Source organism: Ursus arctos, unplaced genomic scaffold (genome assembly GCF_023065955.2).
Source record: "Ursus arctos isolate Adak ecotype North America unplaced genomic scaffold, UrsArc2.0 scaffold_12, whole genome shotgun sequence".
Lineage (NCBI taxonomy): Eukaryota > Metazoa > Chordata > Mammalia > Carnivora > Ursidae > Ursus > Ursus arctos.
Genome location: NW_026622786.1, coordinates 69,936,908 through 69,962,015, shown reverse-complemented (window position 1 = coordinate 69,962,015; position 25,108 = coordinate 69,936,908). Strand labels below are relative to the sequence as shown.

Sequence of the window (25,108 nt, the reverse complement as noted above, 5' to 3'; positions counted from 1 at the left end):
TTTACCAACTCACTTTCAATTTAGAGTGTCTTTGAGTCTAAAATGAGTCTCCTATAAGCAGCATATCAATGGGTCTTGGTTGTTGTTGTTTTTTAATCCACTCTGATACTGTATGTGTTTTGATTGAAGCATTAAGTCCATTTACCTTGACAGTAATTATTGATAGATATGAATTTAGTGCCATTGTATTACCTGTAAAGCCACTGTTCCTATAGATTGTTCCTTTTTAGTCTTTTTTGCTTTTGGTTTCTCTTTCCTGTTCAAAGGGAAGCCCCTTTAATATTTCTTGCAGAGCTGATTCAGTGTTCATGAACTCCTTTAGTTTTTGATTGTCTTGGAAATCCTTTCTCTCTCCTATTCTGAATGACAGCCTTGCTGAATAAAGTATTCTTGGCTGCATATTTTTCCCACTTAGCCTGTTGAATATAACATGCCACTCTTTTCTGGCCTGCCAAGTTCATGTGGGCAGGTCTGCTGCCAGCCTTTTGTGTCTACCCTTGTAGGTTAGGGACTTTTTGTCCCTACCAGCTTTCAGAATTCTCTTTATCTTTGTATTTCACAAGTTTCACTCTGATATGTCTTGGTGTTAAGCTATTTTTGTTGATCTTGAGGGGAGTTCTCTGTGCCTCTTGGCCTTGAATGCCTGTTTCCTTCCCAGATTAGGGAAGTTCTCAGCTATAATTTGTTCAAATAAATCTTCTGCCCCCTTTCCTGCTCTTTGTCTTCTGGGACTTCTATGATATGGATATTATTGTGCTTTGTGGAATCACTGAATTCCCTAAGTCTATATTTGTGCTCAAATAGGTTTCTTTCCCTCCTCCTTTCAGTTTCATTATTTTCCATAGTTTTGTCTTTTACATCTAGTCAGCTTTGCATCTCAGTTATAGCATTTTTTATTTTGGCCTGACTAGTTTTTAAGTCTTTTATCTCTGAAGCAATGGTTTCTCTGGTGTTTTCTATGGTTCTTTCAATCCCAGCTAGTATTCTCATAACTGTTGTTCTAAATTCTTGTTCAGATATATTGCTTATATCTGTTATGAGCAAATCCCTGGCTGTGATTTCTTCTTGATCTTTTTTTTTAATAATAATATTTTTTTATTATGTTAGTCACCATACAGTACATCCCTAGTTTCTGATATAAAGTTCCATGATTCATTACTTGTGTATAACACCCAGTGCACCACGCAATATGTGCCCTCCTTAATACCCATCACCAGCCTATCTCTTCTTGATCTTTCTTTTGGGGAGAATTCCTCTATCTTGTCATGTCTAGGTGTCTGTCTTTTTTTTTTTTTTAAACTTTTTTTTTTTTTTAAGATTTTATTTATTTATTTGACAGAGATAGAGACAGCCAGCGAGAGAGGGAACACAAGCAGGGGGAGTGGGAGAGGAAGAAGCAGGCTCATAGCGGAGGAACCTGATGTGGGGCTCGATCCCATAACGCCGGGATCACGCCCTGAGCCGAAGGCAGCCGCTTAACCGCTGTGCCACCCAGGCGCCCCTAGGTGTCTGTCTTTTGTGTGTTATGAAAGCTTGTTATGTGTCTGCTCCTGGGAGAAATACTATATTAAGAGTGAGAGTATTAAGGGGTTATACACTGTCCAGGGCCTGGCATTCTGGAAGTGTTTCTGGTGTATGCTGTGAGCATTCTGCTGTTGTGTTTTGCTTACTCTTTCCCACAGGCCAGTCCTCTGCAGAGTTCCTCCTTGCTTGCAGTGGGGAGTGTCTGGACCTTTAATTAGGTATGCTTTAATTTTAGGTATGCTTTAATTAGGTATGTTTTGAAAAAAAAAAAAAAGCCTGATCCAAGAAAAGAGAAAAGGAAAAGGGACAAAAAAGCAAATAAAGAGATAAACAAAAAACTCTAAGCCTGATTCCAAAGAAAAAGAAAGAAAGAAGGAGGGGTGCCTGGGTGGCTCAGGGCGCCTGCATGGCTCAGTCAGTTAAGCACTGGGTTCTTGATTTTGGCTCAAGTCGAGATCTCAGGATCGTGAGCTCAAGCCCAGTGTTGGGCTAGGTGCTGTGCATAGAACCTGCTTAGGATTCTCTCTCTCCCTCTCCCTCTTTCCTCCCTCCCCTTCTCTTAAAAAAAAAAAAAAAAAAGCCTGATCCAAAAAATGAGAAAAAGAAACAAACCAACTAACAAATGAACAAAAAAACTATAAGCCTGATTCCAAAAGGAAAAAATAAATAAATAAAAAGCCTTGTCCTATTTCTACCAGAACTGAAGGGGACGCTTTGGAGCACTCTATGGTCAACAGACTTGGTACATGCAGAGGGCCTGTGTTGGTCCTCTGGGGGAGAGACCCACTGTGCTGGGTGACGGTCAGACCCACCCTAGTAAAGATGCCCCTGCCAGGCGCAGGGTAGAGGGGTTTTGTGAAAGCAACTCCAGCCTCCCCTGGGGGCTCTGTGTTTCTCTCTGAAGTCTGACTGAGCTGGTGGGAGGGGGCTGGAAGTGGGGGTGGAAGATGGTGTCACCCCGCCCTCTTGTCCCCCAGCGAGTGGAACTTGAGGCCACCACAGTTCAGGAGGCCCTCACAGAAAAGTAACAATCTCCCCTCCTGTGTCCCAGGCTTTTGTCAGATCCCTGCCCTCAACCTGTCTGCCTGGAGCTACTGGAACTCCCAGCACCACAGTTCTCCTGTGTTTTATCTCTGGCTGGAGGCTGGGATTCAAAACTCCAGATCTTAAAGGACTTGGCAAGGTGCGGAGTGCTCCCCTCCCTCGGAGGAGAGCCTCACAGCACTGTGGCCAGCAGTGTTCTGTCCCAGAAAAGCAGTCCCATGGCTGTGCAGGTGCCTGGAATCTATAGTGAAGCACTGCCAAAAGCTGCGACCAGGTTAGCTGCTCTCTGCGCCTGTGTCTGTCCCCTGCTGTTGTTAAACAGCCACTCAGTGGTGCCTGGTGGGTCTTTTGTCCTTGGAGAGGCAATATACCCTCTTCCAAACGTACTCCAGGAAGGGGAACGTTCTCTCCCAGTGCAACCCAGGGGATCCCCACACCATGGCATCTTGCTGTCTTGAGGTAACCTGACTCATTGGTCTCTCTCCCACTCACACCCTCTCTCCCTGAAAAGGCTCCCTCCCCACCACAGCACTGTAGCCCTTCTCTCCCCCAATTTATGTCTCCAAACCTTGCATCTGCCATGTTCTCTCCCCCCAATTGTGCAGACTGTTTTCTTATTCCTCAGATCAATCAATCCTAGTTGTTCAAAATGATTTGATGTAGATCTAGCTATGTTCTAGGGATAAGGCAAGCCCAAGGTCCCCCTACCACTCCTCCATCTTAACTCCTCCTCCAAGCAGATTAGATTTAAAAAAATTTAGAAGACCAACAGTAAGTGATATCAATATGAAATTTCAGATTAATGAGGACGAAGAAAACATGGTTCCACAGAAAAAAGACATGACATTCTCCTGAATGAGAATGGCCTGATACCTCACAATGGCAAGTGGAAGCTGGAGGACAATGGAGAAATGTCTTTAAAATTCTAAGGGAAAAGGACAAGACTTCCAACCTAGAATTATATACCTATCAGATTATCAATCAAAAGTGAGGGTAAAATCCAGACATTCAGCAATGCAAAATTTATCAACTATGGAAAATTCATCTTCCATGTACCCTACCTGAGGAAACTACTGGAAAACGTACTACACCAAAGCAAGAAAGTAAATCCACAGAGAGGAAGATGTTGGATTCAGAAAACAGGGGGTCCACACAGGAGAAAGAAAAAGGGAAGTCCTAGAATGATAGTGAAGAGCAGTATCTACATGACTACAGCAGGTTTAGAAAGCAAACAATCTAAACCAGGGATAGGAAAATAGATGGTTCCGGAAGAAATGTCTCTAACAAGATAATAAAATTGATATTATTTGATGTGACCAAATATATTATATGAAGATTTAAAATTACTGGTAGACAATTTGGGGGTAAATTAATGATAACAACAGAAAAATCTGCAACCTTCCTAAAAGTCAAACAACAAAAAAACAAAAGTAATTATTAATTCCTGAAGGGGAAAAAAAGTTGTCTAAGAAAGTAAATGTAGTCAGTATACTACATGACTGTGCTACAAATATTTATTTAGTCATAATAATGTAAATATTAACTTTTGATCTAACCTCAAATCATAATATCACTATTTGAGAGAATAAGGGAAAAGAAAAGTTCATGGTACGTACATATGTATGTATGTATTAGAAGCTGTAGACTCAATGAGAATGAGATCTCTCATGAGAACCCTTGTTCTTTCTGCCATGGGAGGACACAGTGAAAAGATGGCTACCTATAAGCCTGGAAGTGGGCCCTCGCTTGATACCAAATCTACCAATCACTTGATCTTGGGCTTCCCAGCCTCTAGAACTGTGAGAAATAAGTTTCTTTTGCTTGTAAATCACCTGGTCTATGGCATTCTGCTGTAGCACCACAAACACACTAAGACAGAAAATAGTACAAGAAGTGAGGTGCTACTATAACAAATGCCTGAAAGTGTGAAAGCAGTTTTAGAACCGGGTAAAGGGTAGAGGCTGGAAGAATTTTGAGTTGCATGCTAAAAAAGCCTATGCTGCTGTGAACAGACCTTTAAAGATGATTTTCATGAGGTCCCAGAAAGAAAAGAGGAGACTTGTAAAGTCCTAATCTCCTTAGTAATCCTGAACAGAGTGTGTTGGTAGAAATATGGAAGGTAAAGGCCAGTCTGATGATGTCTCAGGTGGAAATGAGGAACATGTTAGTGGAAATTGTAGGAAAGGTGATCCTTGTTATATAGTGGCAAAGTAGTTGGCAAAATTGTGTTCATGCCCTAGCGTTTTGTGGAAGGTAGAACTTTTGAGTGATGAAATTAGCTGAGGAAATATCTAAGTGAAATATTGAAAGAGTATCCTGGTTCCTCTTTACTACTTACAGTGAGATGTGAGAAGAGAGAAATAATTTAGAGATGGGATTGTTAAAAAGGAAGCAGAACTTAAGTATTTGTAACATTCTCAGCCTATCCATATTGAAAACAAGAAGAAGCACTATCTGGGAAAGAATACTAATGGGTTTGATCCTTAGAGAGGTAAAGGCTCATCTTCAATTGTAGGAAGATATAAGATTATATTTAGAATGTAAAAATCAAGAAAGAACAGTCATTTTGAAATATGAGGGCATATTAGAAAGGGCAGCTAAAAATTTAAAACTGCTCTTTCTGAGAAGTGGAAATTGGCAATGTGAAGGAATGGGGCAAGGGAATACTGTTTTTTATTTTAAAGTTTGTAGAAGTAGTTGACATTTTAATCTGTATACATGTATTACTTCATTTTAAAAGATGAATAAGTGATGAATAGGAGTTCTTTGGGCAGAGAGATGGAGGGAGGGTGTATCCCAAACAAGGGGAAGGATATAAGCTAAGGCAAAGTTGCTCTCAGGAGTCATTTTAGTCCCTTTGGATACTTAGTCTATTGGATGTTTTCTCCTTCCACAGGGACTGTGGGCTCTACCAGTTACAGAATCCTTTATGAACACCAGGCGGCAAGAAATCCTTAATGTGTAAGTGCAGGAGGTAAAAAATTTGGAACCCTGTGGCATTAAGAAAGATGCACAAATATTCAGTCATAAAAGAGTATTTAAGTTCTACTTTTATTTTTTTTTTAAGATCTTATTTATTTGTTTGACAGAGAGAGAGAGAGCACAAGCAGGGGGAGCAGGACAGGAAGAAGCAGGTTCCCCGCTGAGCAGGGAGCCAGATGTGGGGCTTGATCCCAGGACCCCAGGATGTGGGGCTTGGTCCCAGGACCCCAGGATCATGACCTGAGCTGAAGGCAGATGCTTAATCGACTGAGCCACCCAGGCGCCCCTCACTACTTTTAGGATTTAAGAATCCTAAAGGCCTGTATAAACATAATGAGAAAGAATTCTTTCTTCACACTGTAGCTCCCCAATGGTATCCGTGTTACTGTTTGCTGGTTCTTCTAAAATTAATGTAGGTAGGGATATGGCCCCACTTACCAAGGAACAAAAATTATGAAAACGTGATCATTTAAGATGAGAGGAGTGCTAAAAACAAAATTCTGAGGAAACATTTAAGTCATGAGCAGAGGGGAAGGAGGAATAAGCAAAAGAGAAAGAAACATAAGAGAGAGAAAAACCCAGGAGAAATCAGTGACACACAAGCCAATCAGCAATGTCTAATGTAGCAGACTATCAATATTAGTAACACACAGTTACTTTACAGTTTACAAAGTGTTTTTCATTTATAGCGAAGGCAAAGATTTTCACATTTAACCTTCACAAGTAGAACAGGAATCCCAAAAAAGCCATTAAATTTAGCAACCACAGGGAATCTAATGACATTATGAATGGCAAAATCAATAGGATAATAGGAATGGAAAATAGATCAGGTGAGTTGAGAGAGGCTTAAGAGGTAAAGAACAGGGTGCTACCAAAACCATAAGACATCTCGGAATAAACTTAACCAGAGAGATAAAGGATCTATACTCGAGAAACTACAGAACACTGATGAAAGACACTGAAGAAGACACAAAAAGATGGAAAAACAGTCCATGCTCGTGGATCGGAAGAATAAACACAGTTAAAATGTCTATGCTACCAGAGCAATCTACACTTTCAACGCCATCCCAATCAAAATACCAATGACATTTTTCAAAGAACTGGAACAAACAGCCCTTAAATTTGTGTGGAACCAGAAAAGACCCCGAATTGCCAAGGAAATGTTGAAAAAGAAAAACAAAGCTGGGGGCACCATGCTACCTGATTTCAAGCTATACTACAAAGCTGTGTATCACCAAAACAGCATGGTACTGGCACAAAAACAGACACATAGACCAAAGGAATAGAAAAGAGACTCTAGAAATGGACCCTCGACTTTATGGTCAACTGATCTTTGACAAAGCAGGAAAAAACATCTACTGGAAAAAAGACAGTCTCTTCAATAAATGGTGCTGGGAAAATTGGACAGCTATATACAAAAGAATGAAACTTGACCACTATCTCACACCACACGCAAAGATAAGCTCCAAATGGATGAAAGACCTTGACGTGAGACTGGAATACATCAAAACCATAGAGGATAGGGTAGCTCAATTTTTAACTTTTTAAGGGCCATATGCACCCCAATGTTCATAGCAGCTTTGTCCACAATAGCTAAATTGTGGAAGGAGCTGAGATGCCCTTCAACAGATGACTGGATTAAGAAGTTGTGGTCCATATATACAATGGATATTACTCAGCTATCAAAAAGAACGAGTTCTCAACATTTGCTACAACATGGACGGCACTGGAGGAGATAATGCTAAGTGAAATAAGTCAAGCAGAGAAAGACAATTATCATATGGTTTCTCTCATCTATGGAACATAAGAACTAGGAAGATCGGTAGGAGAAGAAAGGGATAAAGAAAGGGGGGGTAATCAGAAGGGGGAATGAAGCATGAGAGACTATGGACTCTGAGAAACAAACTGAGGGCTTCAGAGGGGAGGGAGGTGGGGGAATGGGATAGGCTGGTGATGGGTGGTGGGGAAGGCACGTATTGCATGGTGCACTGGGTGTTATACGCAACTAATGAATCATCGAACTTTACATCAAAAACCAGGTATGTACTGTATGGTGACTAACATAATATAATAAAAAAACATTAAAAACAAAACAAAAAAAACAAAACCATAGAGGAGAACATAGGCTGTAACCTCTTCGACATTGGCCACAGCAACTTCTTTCATGACACGTCTCCAAAGGCAAGGGGAACAAAAGAAAAAAATGAACTTTTGGGACTTCATCAAGATAAAAAGTTTCTGCACAGCAAAGGAAACAGTCATCAAAACGAAGAGGCAACCCACAGAATGGGAGAAAATATTTGCAAATGAAACTACAGATAAAAGGCTGGTATCCAAGATCTATAAAGAACTTCTCAAACTCAATACATGAGAAACAAATAATCAAATAAAAAATGGGCAGAAGATATAAACAGAAGATATGAACAGACACTCTTCCAATGAAGACATACAAATGGCTAACAGACACTTGAAAAAATGTTCAAAATCATTAGCCATCAGGGAAATTCAAATCAAAACCACACTGAGATACCACCTTACGCCAGTTAGAATGGCAAAAATTGATAAGGCAAGAAACAACAAATGTTGGAGAGGATGTGGAGAAAGGGGAACCCTCTTATACTGTTGGTGGGAATGCAAGTTGGTACAGCCACTATGGAAAACAGTGTGGAGGTCCCCCAAAAAGTTAAAAATAGAGCTACCCTATGACCCAGCAATTGCACTACTGGGTATTTACCCCAAAGATACAGATGTAGTGAAGAGAAGGGCCACATGCACCCCAATGTTCATAGCAGCACTGTCCACAATAGCTAAACTCTGGAAGGAGCAGAGATGCCCTTCCACAGACGAATGGATAAAGAAGATGTGGTCCATATATACAATGGAATATTACTCAGCCATCAGAAAGAACGATTACCCAACATTTGCAGCAATATGGACTGGACTGGAGGAGATTATGCTAAGTGAAATAAGGCAAGCAGAGAAAGACAATTATCATATGGTTTCACTCATTTGTGGAACGTAAGGAATAGCAGGGAGATCGGTAGGAGAAGGAAGGGAAGAATGAAGGGGGGGTAAACAGAAGGGGGAATGAACCACGAGAGACTATGGACCCTGGGAAACAAACTGAGGGCTTCAGAGGGGAGGGGGATGGGGGATTGGGCTAGGCCGGTGATGGGTATTAAGGAGGGCACGTATTGCATGGAGCACTGGGTGTTATATGGGAACAATGAATCATGAAACACTACATCAAAAACTAATGATGACTAACATAACAAAACAAAACAAAACAAAAAAGAACAGGGTGTTAACTCAAGTCATCAAAGAGTTCCTATTTCCTAGGCATTTTGATATTAAAAAGGGGATCCCTAGAAAGTGAGTACACATACACATACCTTCACTGGAAAGTTAAAAATGAATTTTCTGTCCTATTAAGTCCTTATGAACTTGTTTCAAAAACGTTCAGAGACTATCACATCTCTAAGAAAGGGCCAAAGCAAAAAAATTCTGCAGTTGCTTGCATATAATAGCATACATGGGACTGTGTTACCAGTATCCAAAAGCATATTTTCCAGCAACTTAAAAAAAAGTGTCAAAAACTCTAACCAAAGGTTAGCTACTAGGGAAATTTTTTAAAAATCACATAATTATTATATAGTAAACACAACAGTAAAATAATAGCTACAATTTATTTCTTTTTATGGGCCAGGCATTATGTTCAACATTTTATATACATTATCTCATTCAGTCTTCCAACTCTGAGGGTCAGCAGGTCTTGGGTTGGCTATAGTAGGTAGAAAACAGGGAACCAAGTATGACTCTTAGATTTTCTTCTTGAGCCATTAGATATATCTTGGTGCTGATACTGAGATGAGGACAACAAGGGGAAAATCAGACTCTGGCAGGAAAATTAAGAGTTCACTGATGGTCTTATTATATTTGAGATGTTTCCTAGAAGTGGTGGGTAGGTGGACACTGAGCCTAGAGCTTAGGAGAAAGGTCAGGGCTAGAGATATAAATCTGTGACTTACCTATATCTAGACGGTATTTAAAACCATGGCACTTACGGGCACCTGGGTGGCTCAGTCGGTGGGGTGTCTGACTTTTGGTTTGGCTCACGTCATGATCTCATGGGTTGTGGGATCAAGCCCCTCACTGGACTCTGTGCTCAGTGACAAGTCTGCTTGAAGATTCTCTCCCTCTGCCCCTCCCCCACTCTCTCTCTCTCAAATAAATAAATAAATCTTAAAAAAAAAAACAACACCCATGGGAGTGAAGATGATCACTTAGGTAGAGAATGTAGAAGAGCAGTGGGTACCACAGAGTACTCAATATTCAAAGGGGTTGAAGAAAGGTAGAAGAGCCTACACAACAGACTGAGCGAAAGCAGCCAGGAATATAGGAGAAAAACAGGAAGATGGGGTTATAGGAGCCAAGGGAAAAAGTTTCAAGAAGGGCACAATTTTATTGAAAATTGCTAAGAGGTCCAATAAGATAACAACAGAGAAGTAACCATTGTATTTAACACTACTGAAGTCACTGGTGATTTTGAGAAGACAAATAAAGTGGCAGAAATAAGCAATGGAAGCTCAATTATAGTGGGCTCAAGACAGAATGGAGGTGAGCAAAGGGGAAAGGGTGACTACAGACAAGGTTTTCAAGAAATACTGCTTTGACTTCTGCACAGCTAAGGAAACAATCAACAAAACTAAAAGGCAACCTACAGAATGGGAGAAGATATTTGCAAATGACGTATCTGATAAAGAATCAGTACCCAAAATATACAAAGAACTTCTAAAACTCTACACCCAAAACCTGAATAATTCAGTTAAAAGATGGACAGAAGACATGAATATTTTTCAAAGCAGACATACAGAGGGTCAACAGACACATGAAAAGATGTTCCACATTACTCATCATCAGGGAAATGCAAATCAAAACTATAATGAGATATCACTTCACACCTGTCAGAATGGCTTAAATCAAAAACACAAAAAACAAGAGACATTGGTGAGGATGCAGAGAAAGGAGAACCCTCTTACACTGTTGTTGGGAAAGAAAACTGGTGTAGTTACTGTGGAAAACAGAATGGAGGTTCCTCAAAAAGTTAAAAAATAGAACTACCCTACAATCCAGCAACTGCACTATTAGGTATTTACCCAAAGAATACAAGAATACTAATTCAATGGGATACATGCACCCTGCTGTTTACAGCAGCATTATCAACAATAGCCAAACTATGGAGAGAGCCCAAATGTCCACTGACTGATGAATGGACAAAGAAGATATATTGTGGTATATATACCCAACAGAATATTACTCAGACACAAAAAAGAATGAAATCATGCCATCTGCAATGACACGGATGAAGCCAGAGAGTATAATACTTAGTGAAATAAGTCAAGAAAGACAAATACCATATGAGTTCACTCAGATGTTGAATTTAAGAAACAAAACAAACAAGTAAGGGGAGAGAAAGAGAGAGGCAAACCAAGTAACATACTCTTAACTACAGAGAACAAACTTATGGTTATCAGAATGGAGGTGAGTAGGGAGAAGGGTTAAATAGGTGATGGGGATTAAGGGGTGCACTTGTTGTGATGACTGCCAGGTGCTGTATGGGAGTGCTGAATCACTACACTGAAAATCCGAAACTAATATTACTCTGTATGTTAACCAACTGGAATTTAAATAAAAACCTAAAAAAAAAAAAAAAGAAATATTGCTTTGAAGGGAAAAACAGAACTGCAGTAACAATTGGAGGGGGATGGGAACATCAAGGCATTTTTTTGAGATTGAAGCTATTAGAGCATTTTTGTATGCTGATGGGATTGGTCCAGTAGAGAGGGAGAAACTAGTAATGCCAGAGAAAGGAGATAATTGCAGAAGCAAAATTCTTGAGAAAAGGAGATGGCATAGAACCCAGAGCAAATATGTAAGAACTGCCCTTTTACAGGAGCAGAGATACTTCATAGATTTTCACAGAATATAAAGCAAAGCATATGTGTACAGATACAGGGAGATGAGAAAACTTCATGTCTGACTGCTTCTATTTTCTCTGGTTCAGGATCTGAAATTAGTGAGTCCATTCCTCTAAATTCCTACAAATCCTGCCTAGGCCCTCCCAAGTGAGCAGGCCTTGTGAACAGTAAGGAACCCTCAGAGAAGTAAGGAGAAGCATGCATGCACCATACTCTAGTGTCCGACCCAATAAAGCTTCTCTTAGTGTAGTGGTTCTCAGACTGTACTCTCTGGAACAGCAGTAAACAGCATCTTTAGAAGTTAGAAATGCAAATTATCAGGTCCTACTCCAACCAACCGAATTAGAAACTCTGGGGACAGGGCCCAGCAACCTGTTTAAATAAGTACTCTTGGTGATTTTGAGAAGTTTGAGAACCACGGTCTTTGCAGAATGCTGAAGGCTTCTGGGAAGACTGAAATAGCAATTTCTTAGATACAAGAATGTCAGAAGCAAGAGCTTTTCATAATGAACCTAAGTATATGATAAATGCTTTAAAAGCACTGGGAGGCAGCTATGTTAACTTCTTCTCACCTACCTTTGCCTCAAAGGCCAAGTCCAAGGTCATAGCACAATCCCATGAGTATGACAGCAATTACTCCATGAGATTCAGGCCTCAGATGAAACTGACCCACTGAAGAAGGCTGATTTTAAATTTAAAAACATGCACTTTGGAGAAAAAAAGTACATAACAAGATAGAAATGAGGGAGATGTCGCAGAGGGATGCTTGATTTGGAGTCAAACAGATTGCAGTTCCATGAGTAGAACCACCATGTGTGATCTTGAATAAAATACTTAACTTTTCTGAGCTCAGTTTTCTCACCTAAAAATATGAAGGTACCAAAATCTTACCTTGGAAAAGAGTCCACGACTGCAATCCCTTCTGAGTAAAGAATCTGGAAGTAGTACCCAAGTTGCCATGTGTTGTATCATGTGACCCTGGTCACAACAGGTTGGACCAGTAGCTTTAGACCAATAGTGCAACATTCCTATACTTCAGAAAGTGTGACTATGTCACGGCAGAGACAGTTTTCTATAACTTTATTCCGTATCCAGAAGTAACCAGAGCTGTCTCTGTTTCTTTGCAGTAAACACACAATTATCTTATAGGGTTGTTATGAGAATTAACTGAAAAAATGTGAGTATAATCTATAACACAGAGACTGGCACATAACACTCAAAAATGTAGCTATTCGTTAGTAACAAGAGCTCCAAAGTCATTAGTGCCACAGGTGAGATGAAAAAGCCTCAGCACCCAAAACAAAACCCCAAAGTAAATGAGTATAGTTGCAGAGTCATGAAGCCTCACTCTGCAATGCTTTTAGCTCTGAGCCTATGAAATATGTGCTCCAGTGGCTTCAGTCCAGAAGAACTCATTGAACTCCTATCCTGCAGCTTTCTCTTGTATTACTTTGTATGAGTGGAAATTTTATTGTCGCTTTCTGGCATGGAGGAAGTATGGAGGAGCTATATTAGAACTTTTAGAATATGTTACACAGAACTTTTCCAATGTAACTGAAAGTGGGGTCATGGTTGGATTCAGGATATGGAAGATTCTGAAAACATGGAGAGGAGTTGAGTATTAGCACTTCAAAACTGGTCTTGGAGCAGTGGAATAATACAGAGAAATGATGACCAAAGAAGATGGCTTTGATGAAGGGAATCTAGAACAGAGAGGCCATTCAGGAGGCCACAGGTCTAATTTAATCTAAAAGTTCCCAACACCCTCAACCAGACCAGTGGTGATGGGAAATAAAAAAGTGTGAATGTCATTTTGAAGGTCAAGGCATCAAAAGCAGTTGGTGACTGAATGTTGGGAATGAAAGAAAAATGAGTGCTTGACAGTCAGTTTGCTAGAGAGAGGAATGGTGGTGCTACTGCCAGAGTTAGGGGAACCTTTTCTGGTTGAAGGCCGGAATTCACTTTTGGATTTCTCAAGCTTGAGGTGATCGGGACTTTTCAGTGGAAATGCTTATAAGGCAGCGCTGATATGGGACTGGGACTCAGATAAGTGGGAAGAAGACAAGGCTGAGATTAACAGAGAGGTAAGCTCGGAAGCCAAGACATTAAAAAAAAAAAGTTCTCAGGGGGGGTATAGAGGAAGAATAATAGAAGTCCAAGGCCCAAGTCTTGAAAACTGTCCTATGTCTACAAGGTGTGTCTAGTAGTGATATAACAGAGCAAACCAGGGAAAGCAAGAAAAGTAAGGTTGATAAATATCTGGAGATCCAGTCTAGTGCCAGGCAACAGAAGCCAAGGGAAGATATTTTTCCTCAGCAAAGGCTGATGTGGTAACATCTGGAAAAGAATAATGATGTCAATAGCAAAGCACAATGCTGTGGAAGCAACACAAATGAGTTCAGAATACTCTGGGTGGCCTGTGTAGAGCCTATATCTTCCACAGCTAGGCTAAAGTCCATTTAGCAAGACCCATGTAATGACCGATGGCAAGTGCTCACTAACACTGTCGGAGGGGGCAAACTGGTAGACAGACAGAGCACTTCTCTGAGATATGGGGACTTACCTAACTCATCCCAGAGTTGCCTGCACTTATCTGTCATGCTTGTTCCTTGCTGCCTCCAGAGTGTGAGTCGTGGGTCAGCCATAAACTGCTCAGTTATCAGCGTCAGCATCCTGGCTCCATTGGAATCCCTCATCCGCAGCATCTCTCGAACCTGACACATAAGGAGGGGCCAGGGGTTGGTGACTGCACATCATAAAAAAGTAGGAGGAGAAGGAAGGGGAGGAGAAGATGAAGTATCTAAGCATAACACACCCAACGAGCCAAAAAGAAGGCTTCTTGTTCTATAAGCAAATTCTCTGCACATATCAAGAAAGCCTGCTGTACACAATGAGATACCACTTCACGTCCACTAGGATGGCTAGAATCAAAAAGTCAGATAACAACAAGTGCTGGTGAGGATATAGAGAAATCAGACCCCTGACAAACTGTTGGTAGGAATGTAAAATGATGCAGCCACTTTAGAAATCAGTACAGCAGCTCCTCAAATGATTATATGTAGAATTATATGACCTATCAATTCTAATCCTAGAGAGAAATGAAAACACAGGTCCACACAGAAACTTGTATGAGAATGTTTATAAAAGCATTATTTATAATAGCCAAAAGGTGGAAATAATCCAAATATCCACTAACAGAGAATGGATAAACAAAGGTGATATATCCATACAATGGAATATTATTCAACCATAAAAAGGAATTAAGTATGGATACATGTCACAACATGGATGATCCTTGAAAATATTATGTTAAGTGAAAGAAGCCAGTCACAAAAGACTATATACTATATTATTCCACTCCTAGGAAAGCCCAGAATAGGGAACTCTATAGAGACAGAAAGTATATTAGTGGTTGCTTAGGGCTAGGGGAGGAGGCGTGAGGGATAGGGGAAATGACATGTATAGAGTATGGGGTTTCTTTTCAGGGTGATGAAAATGTTCTAAAGTTGACTATGGTGACAGGTGCTACATATCTGTGTATATATTAAAAAACAATGAATTGCACACTTTAAGTGGGTGAATTATTGGTCACTAAAGACATTAAGAAAAAAAGAAAGAAAGAAAACCTGCTGTGAGAGCCCAGAGTCCCAAAATACTACATCTCTTCAAGGCCTCATCTGGAAGCCTTGCGTTCAAAGCAGAGGGATGGTGGCTTCCTTACTAAAACTCCCAGCAATGCTAACTTATTTAGAGTGGAGCAAAAGGAAGAGGACTACCAGGGTAAGGTAGTAGGGGTCCCTGGATGTCACCTGCTCTGGATCAGGTCTGCTCTGATCAGCCCTCCCATTAGTTTTCAAGTTTTCAGTACAGATAGGTGAGGTGAGCTAGCTACAGTGCCTGAAGCCAGAAGTGTGGTGAGCCCAGTTTACTTAAAGAAAAAAAAAATGCCTTTCATATCTTACCTTGGCAAACATTGAATTGAGTTGCTTTCCAGAGCCATAGTAACCACCCTGGGAGAGAAAGAGCTTCACTTGTTCTTTCACCTGTTCTTCATCCAAATGCCAACAGTTCTCATCATCAATGCTGGCCCCAGCTGTGGGGTCAGGGGCACCTGTGATGAACGGGAATGGTGAAATGAATCCCCTGAATTCATACGCTACACATTTGGCAGGAGGGGGTACTTTGTGAGTATATTAAAAAAATGGATGGCTTATTCTGCCTTATTCTGGGCTTTGTCAACTCTGTGGTCCTACGTAAACGTAAGAGGGCTAATGCTAGTTTCATACTCACTTATGTCTCAGTCTTATCCCCTTCCAAGGTCTACAAATACCATTCTAGGGGGAAAAAATATCAGAAGGAAATGCACAAACATGAAAATAGTGATGTATTTTTTTACCTAGGAGGGTGACATTTATTTTTTCCCCTTCTTTTTGCCTTTCTATAAAGTTCAAATAAACCTTAAAGTACAGGTTAAAAAATTCTGTTTTTGAAGTTCATTCTGCAATTGTAGCTTCTCAGTAGAGTCAACACTTCTAAATCTCTAGAAACTTGCCCCTTAAAGCAAAAGCAGAGTTGCATACAAGGTGAAAATTTTTATAAATTTATACTAAAAATATCTTTCATATCTGGACTCACCACACCAGCTTCAAATGGTTTTGGTTATTTACACATCCCTCTCCCTTCATGCCCTATTAGCCGGCTGCTCACAGCTGAATCACCCACAGCACTGTGCACCTAGGGAATATTTATGGAATGAAAACGGAATCTTCCCTCACTGTCTCAAAGACAGAGTCCTCTGTTAAGTTTTTAGAAACCTGCCTCCAAGTGATAAAAGGCTATAAATCAAACACTCTACAGGTGTGGTCATGCAACAGATTAGAAATTCATGTCATGTTTAATCAGTCAGTCTACTTTTTCTCTTGTCTTCCTGTATCAAAGTCCTGTTTAAATGAAATCCAGGTCTACCCAGAAAAGCTGCTCTTTTGCTAAGCTTTTTCAGTGTCTCTTATTGTGCATGAAATCAGAAGGGTTCACACATTCAGTTATTCTACAAGTACTAATTAATACATATGACTGTCCAGTCTCTGGTTATCTACTAAATGCTACTTTCTTTGAATGTATTATTCTAGACACAGTTCTGATTATATCACTTCCCCACTCAGAAGTCTTCAGTGATGTAACATTTTTATTAAATTGAGTCCAAATGCCTTAGCTTGGCATTCCAGGCTCTCCATGCTCAGGCCTTATCTTTCATTTCTAGCCTTGTCTACCCTATATCTATGCTATGTTTCAGCTAGAAACTTAGTGTTCTCAGAAATCAACCACATTTCCTTATGACTTTACTTCTGCTTTTTCCTTTATTTCTCTCCCTCTCCTACAACCTGTTCTTCAGCCAAACAAATGATACATCTTATTGTCAGTATTGCCTCAGCTCTAGAGTCAGGGCTGCAATGAGCAATGGAAACCATAAAATAAGTATACAGAAAGGCCAACACTGGCATGCTGCATGTACTGTTTAGTTCACTTGGCAGGAGTGGCTCTTTTACCCCCTCACTAAATTAGCCATATAACTCATTGCCACCTGTAAAAAGTATGTCCATTTCATGCTCAAATACATATAAAAGGAGTAACACCCTTAGCACTTTATTATTACTTTTCTTAAAGATCTGTTGCATTTTGTTCTACATCAGAATTGTGCATTTCTCATATATTCCCAAAATTGAAGTTTTTAAGGAGTAAGTGTTCAGTTTTGTACCTCACAGTGTCTGGCTCATTACAGCACTGAGTTAATATTTATAGAATAAACAAACACGCCATCCAGATTTAAGCTCCAGGTGGGCAAATAATATATCCTATACTTCTTATGTATCCCTAAAGTGGCAAAGCAGAACAAATATACTCCTTATCCTTAAATATTTGTTAATAAGAGCCATATCTTCAGTGCTTCCTACATGCCAGAGTCTAAGCACTTTTTATACATATCCTCACTAGAACATACTCTCCTTGAGGGCATAACTGGTTTTGTTTGTTGGTATATTTGCAACATGTAGAACAGTTCTTGGCACACAGTAGGTGCTCAGTGATTATTTGATAAGTAAATTCCAATGAACTCTCATAAACTCTATAAGGTAGTATTATTATTCTAATTTTATTTATTTTTTATTTTATTATGTTATGTTGGTCACCATACAGTACATTAGTTTTCGATGTAGTGTTCCATGACTTATTGTTTGCGTAACACCCAGTGCTCCATGCAGTATGCGCCCTCCTTAATACCCATCACCATGAAAAAACTAAAGCTTATACAGGTAAGTAATGTAACAGATGGAAAGTACATGAGTCAGTATCTCTATGCTGGTCTCTCTTCAAAGTCTGTTTTTCACTACAACACTAACTTCAGCCTCCAGCCTCATAGGCCCGAGCATGGAGAGCCACAAGCTGGTTTCAGGCCCCTGAACATAAAGCTGGATGGTGTATATGAAGATAGTCAAATCCTGCTTGGCCTATTCCACTATATAGAATACAGGATTAGTCAGAATAAGGCATTCTCCCCTTAGTGAGGATGATAGAGTTCTTACCAGTACAGTGATTCTCAAATGTTAATATACAGAATAATCACCTAGCGGTTTGTGTTAAAAACGCAGATTATAGAGTCTCACCTCTAATGATTCTAGTTTTTAGTAGCTCTATAAAGACAGAACTGAGATAAAATGGGATATACAGGTATAAACCAAGGACTGGGCCTTTGAGTACCTTGTTGCCAAGGATGGGGAGGAGGGAAGAGCAGAAATTGTGCTCCAAATACAAGCAAAGATGGTTTGAATACCAATTCTGACTCTTGGGTGGTTCAATTAGGATACGAAAAAGGAGGAACAAGACCCAATCTCCTAGGGGAGATGGCCTTAATTAACTGGCTGTAAGTGTGGAGTGATAGATAACCCCCTATAAAAGTTCAAAGGGGTATGGAGAAAACTGGAAAATCTTTTGGGCCCAGGTGGTGGTAGTGGCAGCAGCTCTGGAAGAAATAAGCACCGTTTATAAATACGCAGTGTACAGACTAAAGAAAACTGCTGGGAGAGCGCTCAGATAAGGCAAAGCCTTGAGAGTTACTAACAGTGAAATTTCAACTAGAACTTCAGAAGGGTTTGTTTATTTGATAGGAAAAAAAGAAGATAAACTATGTAATTGTTTGCTGATCTATAGTGAACCCAGGAGATGAGAAAGACAGCTGCCAAAATGAATGGCTGCAGCAAAAAGGGAGTGAGTCAATATTTGAGGCATCCAGGTAACACTACCATAAGGAGCTGGTGTGACGGTTGAAGAAATTAAAGTCATCTGGGAGAGCATGAATTGGCAAGAGGCCCCAAGGAGGATTTTCTAAGACATTTTCATTTATTCAACCAATATTAACTGAGAGCCTACTATGTGTCAGGACCTGTGCCAAATACTGGATGTATGGTGGTAAATAAAGCAGATATAGGTCTTATCCTTGGGGAGCTGAAAATGATGAGTGGAAAATGATGAAATATACTTTGGAGGTAAAATTAACAGGTCCTGCAATGAAATGCATATGGATTATAAGTGAAAAGTATTAGGGATGACTATAAGATTTCTATCATGATCCGTGGCTAAATGGTGGTGCTATTTATTGAGCAAGTTTGGGGAGGAAGGTAAATTCACATTTGGATATGTTGATATGGGGATGTCTCTGTGATATGGAATAGTCAGTTGGATACAGGAGAGGTAATCTGTGAGTCATAGTACACAGAGGACGTTTCAAGTCAAGGATGTAGCTGAGATTGCTTATAGTGATCATGTAGAATAAGAGGAGAAGAAAACTTAAGATAAATCTGTAAGAAATGTCAAGAGTAAAGGTCAGATAGTGGAGGAGAGCAGAGCATGTAGGAATGAATGAACAAGAACATGGATAATTTTAATTAGATAAACTAGGTCTGTAGTTCACAACCAGCCTCTCCAGCTGTCCCTTACTAACTCCCAGGCAAAATATTTTTAAAAAATCCTTTGGTTAAAAAAAAAAAAGAAGATAAAAATGTTTCTATATATGTTCATATTAGTCTTTTCATAAAAAGAGGTGAGCATGAAACTAATTACCCTCAGTAGTGGTAAAGTGGACCCAGTCAGTTTTAATGTTATAGTGTGAAATTTTCCATAGGATTGTAAAAGAAATGGTAGCAAATGAAGATAAAATAGAAAGGATGTCTTGTATAAATAATTATGAAACAAACTATCATGTGGATTGAGGCTCCAAGTTAGCATTGAGGCTGTAACAGTGAGACCTGTCCTGAGGGAACTATTAAGACTATGGAACCAATTTTTCTTTCATTGTTAAACATCCTTTTTTAAATTATAAAAATAATACATGCTTATTATATAAAATACACTAAAGCATAAAGAAAATAAAATGCAGCTATAGTGTTACCAGCCATAGATTACTATTGTTAATATTATGGTGTATTTCCTTCCAGTCTTTGTGTACACATGTACGTATATGCACATACACACACTGCTTTTAAAATTAATATTTTTAAACTGAAATATAAATTATGAAGAGTGCACAAATATTACGTGTACAGCTTGATGAATTATCACGTAGTAATTACAACAGTGTAACTATCACCAAAGTCAAGAAATAGAATACTACCAGCATCCCAAAAGCCCTTTCACAAACACTATCTCCTTTCCTCTTCCCCAAATTAACCACTATCCTAACTTCTAACACCGGGGACTTGTGTTTGAACTTTACATAAGTAGAATCATACAAGAGTTATTCTTTTGTGTCTGGCTTTATTCACTCAATATCATGTTTGTAAGATTCACCCATATCTTGGGGTTTAGCAATAGTACTTAATTTATTTTCATGGATGTATAGTGTTCTATTATATGACTGTACCAATTTATTTAGTCATTCTACTGTTGATGGACATTTGGATTGTTTCTATTTAAGCTGGTGCAAATTATGCTACTCATTTCCATTGAATAGACATCTAAAAGAATTTCTGGGTCACAGGGTATGCATATGCTCAACTTTAGTTAGACGATGCTAAACAGTTTCTCAAAGTGACTGCCACAATTTGTAGCTGCACTATATTAGTTCCCACATGCAATATATTAGTTCCAGTTGCTCAATATCCTCACCAATAGTTGCTACTGATAGTTTTAAAAATTTAGCCATTCTGGTGGGTATGGGGGAAAATGCCTTATTCTGACTAATCCTGTATTCTATATAGTGGAATAGGCCAAGCAGGATTTGACTATCTTCATATACACCATCCAGCTTTATGTTCAGGGGCCTGAAACCAGCTTGTGGCTCTCCATGCTCGGGCCTATGAGGCTGGAGGCTGAAGTTAGTGTTGTAGTGAAAAACAGACTTTGAAGAGAGACCAGCATAGAGATACTGACTCATGTACTTTCCATCTGTTATATTACTTACCTTGGTATCTCATTCTGGTCTTAATTTGCATTTCCCTGATTACTAATTAAAGTACCTTTTAATAGGTTTATTAGCCACTTGGATATCCTTTTTGTCAAGTGCCTTTCTGTGTCTCTTGTGCATTTTACTATTTGTAGGGGTTCTTTATAGTATTAGGATATAAACTCTTTGCCAGTTATACATACTGTAAAATACCTTCTCCCACTACTTGCCTTTCTAGTCTCTTAGATGTCTTTTGATAAAAAGAAGTTTAAAATTTTAATGTAGTCCCATTTTTTAAAATAATTTTTATTTTGTTATATTAGTCACCATACAGTACATCCCCAGTTTTTGATGCAATGTTCCATGATTCATTATTTGCGTATAACACCCAGTGCACCATGCAATAATGTGCCCTCCTTACTACCCATCACCGGCCTATCCCAATCCCCCACACCCTCCCCTCTGAAGCCCTCAGTTTGTTTCTCAGAGCAGTCCCATTTTCAAATCTTTTCCTACTTAAGAAAATTTTTTCCTACCTCCAGGACATGAGATATTTTCTCATGTTATCTCCTATATACTTCATTGTTTTACTTTTCACATTTATATCTGTAATCCATCTAGATTGATTTTTTCTTTATGGCATGAGATAGGAATGGAGTTTTGCTTCCCCCCCACATGAATATTTAATTGATACAGCTCCATTATTGAAAACATTCTTCTTTTTCTACTGTTGAGCATTAAGTGGAATCCTTTCACTTTGGGAACCACGTGCTTTTGTTCTAGAAAATTTTCTTCAGTTATTTCATTGATGAATTCCTTACCTCTGTTTTCTATTTCTGGAACCCCTATTATTAATTTTTGACAAGTTTTTTCCTCCTGTTTTTCATCTGTCTTTTTGTCCTACTCTACAGGAAACTTCCTTACCCTTACCTTCCATCACTTAGTTTTAAAAAATTTTGCCATTATATTTGTAATTTTCATTAGTTCTTCCTGTTGTGTGAATTTGTTTTTACAGCATCCAGTTCTTATTTCATAGTTGCAATATCTTCTTTTAATCTAATGATAATGTTATTAATAATTTCTCAAGGTTTTCTTCCCTCTGGATAGTTTCTATTTCCCCCAAATTGCCTTTCTATGTTTGTTAACTTTGGTCTGTATCTTCCACAATACTCAACATTGTTGACTGTTCACTTCATTTTTTTAAAAAAATTTTTATTCATTTATTTGACAAAGAGAGACAGGCAGCGAGAGAGGGAACACAAGCAGGAGGAGTGGGAGAGGAAGAAGCAGGCTCCTAGTAGAGAAGCCTGATGTGGGGCTCAATCCCAGAACACTGGGATCACGCCCTGAGCTGAAGGCAGACGCTTAACGACTGTGCCACCCAGGCGCCCCAGACTATTCACTTCTTGAAACAACTCAGTTGTTCACTCAGTTCTATACTGACTTTGATAATTGCTAGCTATCTTTTTCTCATTTCTCATTCTACTTTGCTCATTCCTATAATGGCTCCTGTTTTCATCACCTGTATATGCATGGCTGTATTCATTCAATAAACCCTTATTAATGTCCAAGCTGTCTTTTCTACTAGATTTTAAGCTACCTGAAGGCAGGAACCATGTCTGTTTTATGCCTTCAACAATCAGCACCATTGCTTGCACAGAGCAGGTCCTCAATATATACTTGTTTAATGAATAAGTGAACATAGTATCTTTCTTCATCCATGCAACCTCCCATTACACATAGCTCATAAGCACAATACTAACAGATGCTCTTTAGAATAACCCTGATGTTATGTGGGATCCTAAAATGTTAAAGAAATTCTCATATCCATCTAATTACACTGAATGACACAAATTATTTTAGGTGTTCTCTCACTCCTGAATATTTCAGGCTCCTGGGGACAGGGATTATATGGACAATAAAGTCCATAAACTAGATCGACATATAACTCTAACATTCTCTGTCCTTTTTTGCCAAAATCTTTATAAGGTAGACAATTGGACTGCTAGACTAAGAGTTAAATAGTTGTTTGGATAGAATGAACTCATTAAGGTTGAAGTGATTACAATTGCAAAAATATTCCCCCCAAAATTTCAACCTCTAAATATGCAATAAAGCAACAAAGTAGGTTTTTAGCAACAAAAATGTTGTATAATTACCATTCACTTGGTTGATTTCGGAGTTGGAGGACAGAATCTCATCTGCCAGTTTCTGTGCAGTAGGAAGAACTTCAGTGTGGTGTGCCGTGATTAAATATTGAATAAACTTTTGTAGCTGGTCCCTATTCATCTGGAAAAGGGTTTCTGAGATAGGAAGACGCAATTTGACTTGGTCTGGTTTACGGATCCTGTATAGTGAGAGTGCTACCACATGAGCACAGTAGAATATGTCTTTGTTCCCACAGCCACATGTCACTGAAGTGATTTTGCATCGATCAAAACTGATTGCAACTTTGTAAGTCACTGCTGGTTCAGAAGTAGTAGCTGCTTCAGTTACTGTGCCACTGAGATGGAAGCCTAAGGAAACAAAGAAAGTGTGTTTAGAGATTCTGTAGAAAGAAGCTTGAAGATTTTCATTTTGCATTTCAATTACATCAATTCAGAAACTTTTGCTGAGTATCTCCTATCTATGTGGTAGGCTCTGCCATAATACAAAGGCCAGTGAAACTCAGGTATAGCTGTTAAGGACCACAATATCTAGAAAAAGAGTCCTTACCCTCGAGTCCACAAACGTCCTGAACTAATTATGAAAACTTTTGTTTGTACATACGTACTTTTGCTGAGGGCAGGGGATGGCTCAAAGCTTTCATTATAGTCTCAAATGGTTAACAAGGAACCCCAAATAAGTTAAGAAACTCCGAGGTAGACTTTAAGCTCTTTGGAGGCAAAGACAAGTCTACAAATAACATCAGTACAATCTAGACTAAGGTGAATACTAAATGCAAGAGAAACCAAAAGAACACCATGAAAAGGACAGGAGAAAGAACAAGGAGACTACAGACAACATTTGTTCCTCAAAACATACAATTCCAAAATGGTGGTCATGTGGAATACGTAAAAGGCAAGAAACCCATAAAATATGGAGAGCACAGCTTGGTGCAGTGGGATTAGCAGTGTTACACCTCTACTTACTAGCACATAGCACTGATAATTTTGAAATGTAGGCAGAATAATTCAGTCATTCTAACCAAAGTTTAATGAGACCTTAAGTATCAGACTGCTAGGCCTAGGACTATTAACAGAAAAAGGAGAAGAAAAGCAAATATTTGTAAACCACCTATCATGTAGCAGAACTGTAATTGGTGCTTTTAATAATTTATCACAACAACATGATGAAGGTATTATTTTCGTTTTTCTTTTCACATTTTTTCAAAAGATTTTATTTATTTGACAGAGATAGAGACAGCCAGCGAAAGAGGGAACACAAGCAGGGGGAGTGAGAGAGGAAGAAGCAGGCTCCCAGCGGAGGAGCCTGATGTGGGGCTCGATCCCAGAACACCGGGATCACGCCTTGAGCTAAAGGCAGACGCTTAACGACTGAGCCACCCAGGCGCCCCAGCCTTTTCAAATTTTTATTTAAATTCTATTTAGTTAACATACAGGGCAATACTGGTTTCAGGAGTAGAATTTACAAACAACACCCAGTGCTCATCACAATAAGTGCTCCTTAATACCCATCACCCATCTAGCCCATCACCTACTCACCTCCCTCCATCAACCCTCACTTTGTTCTCTATCATTAAGAGTCTCTTATGGTTTGTCTCCTCTTTTTTTTCCCTCCCCTTCCCATATGCATCTGACTCTTGATCTCAGCTCAGGTCTTGATCTTGGGATATGAGTTCGGGCCCCCCATTAGGCTCCATGCTAGGCTTGAAGCCTACTTAAAAAGATAAAGTCATTATTGATAGATACGTATTTATTGCCATTTTGTTATTTGTTTTGTGGTTTTTCTGAAGATTTCCTCTGATCCTTTCTTGTCTTTCTCTCATGGTTTGCTGGTTTTCTTCAGTGACATATTTGAATTTCTTTCTCTTTATTCTTCGCATATTTATTAGTGGTTTTTGATAAATGGTTACCATAGAGTTTGCATATAACCTCTTCTGCATATAGAAGTCTATACTAAATTGATGGTTGTTTAAGTTTGAATC

At 39.2% G+C, this 25,108-nt stretch overlaps 1 protein-coding gene across 1 annotated transcript in view; it reads right to left on the bottom strand.

Moving 5' to 3' along the window:
- The window catches only part of ZSWIM5 (zinc finger SWIM-type containing 5), a 198,586-nt gene that overhangs the window by 46,382 nt on the left and 127,096 nt on the right, over positions 1–25,108 (bottom strand). The window contains exons 2-4 of the mRNA XM_026498229.4: positions 23,121–23,477; positions 15,491–15,639; positions 14,092–14,242 (exon numbers count right to left, since the gene is read on the bottom strand). Of these exons, the coding sequence (XP_026354014.2) occupies positions 14,092–14,242; positions 15,491–15,639; positions 23,121–23,477 (657 nt within the window). The remainder of the gene's footprint in view (positions 1–14,091; positions 14,243–15,490; positions 15,640–23,120; positions 23,478–25,108) is intronic.